At 45.1% G+C, this 8,274-nt stretch overlaps 1 protein-coding gene across 1 annotated transcript; it reads right to left on the bottom strand.

Moving 5' to 3' along the window:
- Positions 1 to 1,136: 1,136 nt before the first annotated feature.
- On the bottom strand, positions 1,137 to 8,037 carry msl2b (MSL complex subunit 2b). The gene is made up of 3 exons (XM_005730386.1): positions 6,733 to 8,037; positions 3,054 to 4,420; positions 1,137 to 2,217 (listed from the first exon to the last, which is right to left on the bottom strand). The coding sequence occupies exons 1-3, from the start codon at positions 6,872 to 6,874 to the stop codon at positions 1,918 to 1,920; spliced, it is 1,809 nt and encodes a 602-aa protein (XP_005730443.1). The 5' UTR covers positions 6,875 to 8,037; the 3' UTR covers positions 1,137 to 1,917.
- Positions 8,038 to 8,274: the final 237 nt, after the last annotated feature.

The following is an 8,274-nucleotide window of genomic DNA, read 5'->3' as shown; positions in this document are numbered from 1 at the left end:
ACAAAATAAACGTAGTTGTTCTCTCATATTCTTTTACGTACATACCATTCTACTCATTAAGCTATTTGTTCTACATTTGTTGTGTTCAAGCTGATTTTTGACTGTTGTAACAAAAGAATATCCAAACCTTTGGACAAGTTGATCTTATCTTACTTAGAATTGATACTTCTCTACAAATCACGTAGCAGAATAAACCACTGGTAACCTAAACATTGCTGATATAAAATTACGTGAAGAGAGCATTGCCACGTTTCAGAGAACTGGATTGTTCCCACAGTCACAATTAAAGCCAAGTTTCATTGAATCAAAATCATTCCTGTGGGTCTAAATTTATAAAATGTGTTTGCTGTTTTAACCTTTACGTCATAAAGGTTTATTACTACAAAGGCATTTACAGTTACATCTGTAGTCCAGTCAAAGTGGCTCAAAACTGCTTTCTAGCCAAGGCATGTTGCTGGTGCCAAATAATTACTGCAGCATTAGGTCCAACACTGCCCTCTACTGCCTAACTTCAGCAGTGCCGACAGATCAATAAATACTTTCAACATGCTTAATCCCAGTGATAAAGGGTAGAAACAAATAACCACACAACACTTTGTAAGTTTCTGATTTTCTTTCTTTTTTGTGGAAATATGTTACAGTTATATTACAGGTATTTAAATGCCCAGAGGGAGAACAAAAACCTTTTTGGAGACACCAGAAACTAACGCTAAGAAGAGGACGACGACAAGAACTTAACCGGAAACAAACTGGTGCCCAACACGTAACCTCTACGTTAGGAGACGTCCAATAAATACTGCAAATGTTGTTAACGCATTTTTATTTAAAAGAAAACAAAACAAGACAAGGAAAACAGGTGTGCTCTCCTCCTTTTGAGTCCTTTGTAGTATTTAGCAGCAAGTGTGTAGCTTCCAGAAACCAAAAAAAAAACTTGTGGAAAAGCAGTGCACAGGGCCTGCAATCAACCAGAGTTTTTATACACAAGTAAGAACAACAACAAAACATAAAAAAAAAAAAAAGTGGGATAAGTGCTGAAGTTTTACCATCTTCCTGCCTCAAAACTCACCAAATCATCCAACCTTCTCCAAGCTTCAGGATCTTTAAACATTCAAAAGACGTAATCAAAACTCGGCTGGTGGTTTTAATCATTTTTATTCCTTACGTATAAGAGCTTTTATTTCTGGTGGTTTACAAAATCTACTTTTACCAGTGCGAAAACATTCTGGTTGAATGCAGACATCTCCCCGCTTTACATCGGCTTCCATTGGATTTAAAGTAACTTATAAAATATATCATAAAACGTCTTCTTAAATGGAAACCGATAAGTCCGTGTACAAAAGGTTCTCTCTTATATATAAATTACACCAGTCTCTGATGAAGGTGGTGGTGACGATGTCTCCATTCCTGCTAGTAAGGTTCATCTTCAATTAAAACCCTCCCATACACACTCACATGCTCAACGCACACACACACACAGACATGGACACACAGACACATACACACACGCTGAGAGCCGTGTGACCGTGGTCAGCACGCCCGACTTAGCTACACAACATGCTCTACATATTACCCATAGTAGAGAAGAAAACAACAACAAAATAAACCCCTCTATACCCACTGAAATGAAATCTCTGCACATACAGTAACGCTACATCTCCTCTTTCTTCGTCTCTTCTCTGTATGCAAGACCACAAGCATGGTGCAGTTTCGGGCGTTTGGATGGAGGGCGCCTCCTCAGCTTCAGCTGGTGACCCTCGCTGCCGCCTGTCACTGTAGCTGCCTTTGTTCTGGCTCCGCCGCTGTACGAACCGATGGGTGACGCCACCCAGCAGGGTGAGGGAGGGGCGGCGGTGGTGGTGGTAGGGGTGGGGGAATGTGTGTGACTACTGACCGCGGAAGGGGAGGGGGGGCCGGACCTCAACAGTCAAACCGCATCTCCAGCGAATCGTCATAGCCCCGGTTGTCGTGCCCCGCCCCAGATAGGAAGGCGGCCGTGACAGGCGCCCCCGTGGCTGTGGTGACGTTGAGGAGGGTGTTGCCCGGGGAGCTGGTGGCCGGGCTGCGCAGGGCCGCTGCGGCGATACTGGTGAGGTTGATGCCCAGCGTGAGCCGGGTCTGCTCCAGAGCTTTCTCTGGCACGGCGAAGGCCTCCAGCTTCTTCTCGCCATTGGCCATGTACGAGTTCTGGCAGCCGCGGCAGATGCAGTCCAGGCAAGCCTGAGAACAACGAATGGGATCAATAACATTTAACAAAGAACAACATAATAGATGATGTTTGGGTTATAGTTTTATTGGTCTTCTGGTTCACTTCGACATTATGTTTTTGTTTCTTAACGAACTTTGGAAACCACCTTTATAGTTTCAAATGTAAATAAAGGTATTATTAAAAAGTTTATATTAAGTTTAATTTGCCTTCTAACAGTTTTCAAGACATCTCATCACTTCTACACACTTCAAAATGATTGCCTGTTGTGTAATCTGCATATAAAAGATGGATGTAGCCACTGTGATGTCATCCATGGATGGGTGAAGTCCAGTAATGAAGCCTCAAGTTAAGCATTTATGGCATAATGATCAGCTGGTGACATTCGAGTACATGCCTATTGACCGACAGCATGTCAGCAAACCTGAGATAAGCCTACTTTCTGATTGTAACAATGATCATAATTTACAATATGGACTTAATGTTTTATTCAATATGACCATAAACTAGTGACCGAGCCCATAAAGTCATCAAGAAAGTGTTTACTGAAGGCACAGAAAAGGGGAACTGAGGGCTGGAGTCACTCCCTCTTGTCCATTAAGAAAAAAAGTGCAGTTTTCAGTGGCTATGTCCACCTTACAGTTGAGAGCAGCTATTACCACTCAACACACAACTTACAGAAAACCAAAAGCCGTCCATTGCTTTGATTTGAATTTACAGTTTAATATGATTATTTTCATACAGAGATGCCAGTTTCTTACTTCAATACAATGCAATTAGTTTCAATTTGATGTGATAACAAACAGAAGGGATTTTATTAGTGTATGGATGGTGTGTGGAGCATTCTCACCTTGCGGTTTGAGTAACAGGGGCAGCGTTGCCCCCTACAGGTCAACACTGAGGGGTTTTGGGTAGCCCGGCCGCACTTGCAGCCCTTCTTCTCCACAGGCTTCTTGTACAGTGGCTTCGAGGGGCTGGGTGGGTGTGTGAGGGGGTGAGCGTGAGGGTGAGGGGGTACTCTGTCACGGGGCTGCGTGCGGGGTTTGGGGGCCCCTTGCCTGGCCTTGGTGTACGACTTCTTGGCGGCACCGTGGTGCTCCACAGTCTTTTTCAGAGCCTTGTTGGGGACAAGTACAGTCTTACCCACCTTTGGGGTGCTGCCATTAGGTACCGGGGCTAGGTGGGGGTGAGGCGTTGCTGCAGGGAACTTAGGTTCCTGTTTGGTGGTGGCACCAGGGTTGGGGTGGTGGGGGGAACTGTTGGCACCAATGGGGGGCCCTCGTAGGAGGCTGGAAATAGGGAGGGGCTGCACCTTCTCGCTGTCGCTTTCTGAGCGGGAGCGTTTGCGGTGGCAGCGAAGCGGTATACGGGGGGTGACTGCAGAGGGCTGAGGAGGGGGCTGCAGTGAGGGCTGCGGGTGTGGTTGGAGGCGACGGGAGCTGTTCTCTGAAGGGAGGGAGGCGATGAGGCGGGATGAGTCTTGGCCTGATGGGCAGTGAGGCCCGTTTCGGCTAGACTGAGGTACAGAGGGGTGGCAGCCTGGCTGAGAGTTGGGCTCAGGTGAAGGGTCAGGGTCAGACTCCGTCTCTAAAGTTCTGAGCACCTCCTCTACACTCAACAGTAGTGGCCCCCCGCCGTGTTTCAGGTCGTCCCCGAAAGCGCCGATGTCACAAAGTCCCGTCTCTGAAGTGCCTGTAACACTCATGCACACTGGGATCTCCTCTGAGAAGCTCTCCTGCTTCGTGGTGATGGGGTGCAGTCTGTCTGAGCTGACCCGGCCGTTACAGTCATGCAGTCCGTTAAAGCCCACGGGGCTCGGTTCTTCCACCTTGAGCTCCTTTGTTGCTGGACCGCCATCGGGCTGACCCACCTCAGAGGTCGACACCGTCTGTGACAAACGAACAGAGTCTGAGACATCCTCCGTTTCTGGCTCACTCTCCGCCAATGTCAGGCCCTCATTGAGGATAGCCTGCAGGTCAGGTGAGTCACTGGCAGCGCTGGCTATGTGTGGTGCAAGTGGCGACTGTGTGATGTAGAGACAGAGCTTCCTGTAACAGTGGACGAGCAAAGAGAGCTGCCGGTTTTCCTCGAAGCGGGAATAGTCCTTGCACCAGCTGCAGGACGGCTTCAGCTGCATTCTCTGACCCTTACAGCCTCGACAGACGTAATGCTGACATGACGAGTTGGTGGGAGCGATGGGGTCCTGCAGCAGGTTGCCTGAGCATGAGAGGACAGGGAGAAAAGGTAAAGAAAAACATGAATGAAATTGCAGATATCACAGGAACAGGCAGAACAGCCCACATAGATGATTAAGTGGCCATTGCAGGATCCAGAAAAGACAGCATGAATTTTTATTTCTGGTGTAAAATAGGCCTTTGGGGTGTGAATGGGTGAGTAATGATGTCCATGGGGGGGTGTCACTCCACCTCTCAGCTTTGGACACTGGTGGGGCACTAGAAGAAAATGACTGATGGGTTCTCTTCCTTTTATACCGCTGTGCAAACACTAAAAAAAACGAATACACTAAATTTGCTAATAGATTTCAAGCAAATTTATGCCTATTTGCACACTTCTGCAAATAACAATAAATACAATAATCAGTATTTATCATAACAAGTTCAAAGTGAGGTTGCAGTTTTTTTGTGTGTTTTTAAAAAAAATAAATGACACAGCATGTGGTCTGCATATATTTAAGGTAATGAGTCTGCATTACCCTAGTTAATGTTTACGGTCCTTTGATAAAGGTTAAAAGTGTATATTTTCCTTTGGGGATAGCAAAAATGTTTTATATGCATGTAAAATCATGAACATAGCAACACGCCTGGTAATAAAATCCTTAACAAGCCAGCAATCATCATTAACATGAGATAAATTATGGCTTTATTTACAGACGATTGGTTCCTTTTTGCCACAGCTTCCTAAACTGACATGCATTTGTAAACCTGAGCTGTGCTTGGAGGTTTTCCAGAGTGAAAGACAGCCTCTCTTTCAGGGGAGCTTCCTGCTAGAGAGTGCAGCTGCAAAAAGAGGGGGAAGGGATGAAGTTCCATTCACAAGAAACAAGCAGGCCTACACATACGCCTCTGCCTGTTTGACAAATCAAGCATAACTCTATATTTAAAAGTCATAAAGACTATTATAGCCATCCATCACAGAGGACATGGAAGTTTCTCAGTCTTCTTGCAATCACAGCACCATAAATATCACCTTTACGTAAATAAATGCATAAATAATTCATCAAACCATCCATTTACTGAGAACCTGCAAAAACAGCAGCCACAGCTTCCTCTCTATATTGGAAATGGTATATACACTCACTCTGGCCGAAGGGAAATGCAATGCATTTTGTATTGGCGGTGAAAACCCTGTATTAAATATACATTAAAAGGTTGACTTTAATATCCAGCCGAAGAAATGCTCCCTATACTTTTATTAAAGTTCGTTTTAGTTCAGTGAAGTAAACACTGTAAGGAGCCGTCTCCTTAAACGACTCCCTTTGCTTTCCTTTCCTAGATAGAGTTGAACATTTCTGTATCTGAGGAGGAGGAGGGTGAGAAAGCAGATTAGGTGCTCAGCATCCAGCATGTGAAGGGGCTGTTATTCAACAGGATGAACCAGAGAAACGCCCAGATGCTGCCAAACAGCACCCAGAAGGGGGTGTGTCAGGATGGGTGTAGCTGTGACTTAAGATGCGTTCATGACACCTCGGAATTTACCATATAAACAACCTTTTGGAGAATACAGCAGTTTAACAATGCAGCTTGATTAAAATTTTTTTTTACAAATTTAAAACAGAACCTGTTAGTTATAACAATAACTAAATGCATAAACAAAAACAAATTATTTAGTCAGTATTGAGGTCACACTCATTCAAAGTTAAAAAGAAAAGGGGGGGAGGTGTCTTTAATTCAAAGGATTTCCTTTAAATGTAAGCAACAGCAAATAAATAGCTAAATGTGAACTAAAATATATCTATAAAATGTTCTTAATGTGTTCATATGGAAAGAAGCATTTAATTTTAACTTATTTTTTTAAGCACTCGCTCTGGGGAGGGGGATTCTGGATTTACTAAACTTACTTAAAAATAAAAACATGTTTGTCTTTTAAGTTAAGCAGATTTCCTAAAACTACGCCCCAGCAAAAAAAATCCAAACAGTAGTTGCCAAATACGTCAGACATAATACTGGCTATAGTTTGATTACCTGGTTTTCATGATCCACAGGAGCCAAAATCGTAAATGCAATTAAATGTGGTTCATTGCCCAGCTCTAAATTTAAGTAAAGTACAAGCACTTCAAGACATATTCAAGTACAACACTTCATATGCGCGACAGCTCAGTTTCCACCATGCTGCTGACTTCTTTGTACTCAGACATTTCCGTCAGTGCTTGAACGCAGCACCATTTAAAGGCTCACTCCCACTGTTAAGACAGCTGACAACGTTACCTATAAAACATCCTCTCAATAATAAACACACACATATACACTGGCTTGCTGTTAAATTAAACTATAATATAAACTCACACTTACCGCAGACCAAGCAGGAGAGGGACTGGCGGAAAAACGGCAGGAGCTTGCAGAGCTCCGCAAGAGCCCGGGGGTCTCGGGGGTCGCACTGCAGCACCGACCGGCTCGCAGACACGAAGAGAGAGGTCGCATTCACCGGGTTCATCTCAGCTGTCTGGGCCCGGCGCTCCAGATGTATTAATACGTTAATAAAAACACACCAAAGTCACACAAGAGGATAAACAAACTACCCGCAGCTCCCGCTTCCCGTGAGATAAAATTACTGTTTTTATCAAGGGAGTCCGGTGGGGGCTTTGAAGGGGGCATATAGGTGGATGTCACGGCTTCAGTTCCCGGTTGCTAGATAAATCCCACATGAAGAGTGAAGATCCAGGTTTAGTCATCCCCAGTCACATCCAATCCATCTTCAATGCGCTGTCTTAGCTTTGAAATCACCGCAGCCTCCGATCGGAGATTTGTTTGCATTAAAATGCAGCTTCATGCGCACCGTTTCGGTTCGTTTCCTTCCCATACGTAATTTAAATTAAGACAAAGCATCGTGAGGCACTCCTTCCGTCGCCAGTGGCCTTTTTAACGCTTCTCACAGACACAGCTGGCTAGCTAACTAGCTAGCAGCTCCGAGATTCAAGCAGGCTACTCTGTGACAAAGTGGCCCGGTTTGCAATCGTACTCCCATGATATCCCCATAGTCCACATGCATGCCTGTCCCGAGTTGAGCTGGTGTCACACAGAGCATCAATTACCCCACACCGGGGCGTCAGCGGCTCCTATTTCCTCACTCGGTGCAGCCCCAGCAGGCTCGTTATGGTTGTGTTATTGTTCGCAGAGATTCACGGCGGCTCGAAAACAAAACAGGCCGCCTCGGCTTCAAAAGCTCCTCCTCGGAGAGAAACGCCGACACCCGCTCCTAGACAGAGGAGCTAGCGTGCGGACGAGCAGATGGTGGCGTCCGAAACAAAAATAATATCGAAGCCGCCGCAGTTCTATCCGTGTGGAGCCGAGCAAGCCAGCGGAAGCACCGGGCTCTGGTGACAGTGCTAGCCGTCAGAGCTGCGCCGGGAAGCCGGCTAAAAAAGCAAGGCCGCTCCCCTCTTCGCGGGATTATCGGGAGTCTTTCGTTCTCGTTTCCCTCCTTGGTGGGAATGTGGTGGGAAAAGGGGAGTTTATCAATCCTTCTGGAGCTTTCTTTAGACCTCCCGAATATCAAAGGAGAGAAAAATGATTAATTTCCCTGTTTGTGTACCTTGCTATCGTTAGCCACTGAGTAGTCCTCACACATCCCATTGCGTTTCCTACACATAAACAAGGGGGCGCTGTTTCTCACATCTCGCGAGAACTCGGATAAGGCGGTTCAATTAAAAAAGGAAGAGCGGTAGATCTAACATATTGAGATGATTTATTTCACTTTTTAAACATAATAAACGAAAATTAACCTTCTAGATAGATAGATAGATAGATAGATAGATAGATAGATATTTTTCAAAGACCACCTTGTTGAAAAAAGCATAACCTATTCTTGGTTTTGATTTAGGAATAGTGACTGAT

Source organism: Pundamilia nyererei, unplaced genomic scaffold (genome assembly GCF_000239375.1).
Source record: "Pundamilia nyererei isolate P.nyererei 1_Seehausen unplaced genomic scaffold, PunNye1.0 scaffold00037, whole genome shotgun sequence".
Taxonomy (NCBI): domain Eukaryota; kingdom Metazoa; phylum Chordata; class Actinopteri; order Cichliformes; family Cichlidae; genus Pundamilia; species Pundamilia nyererei.
Note: the sequence above shows the minus strand (reverse complement) of the source record. Positions and strands in the feature narration are given on the sequence as shown.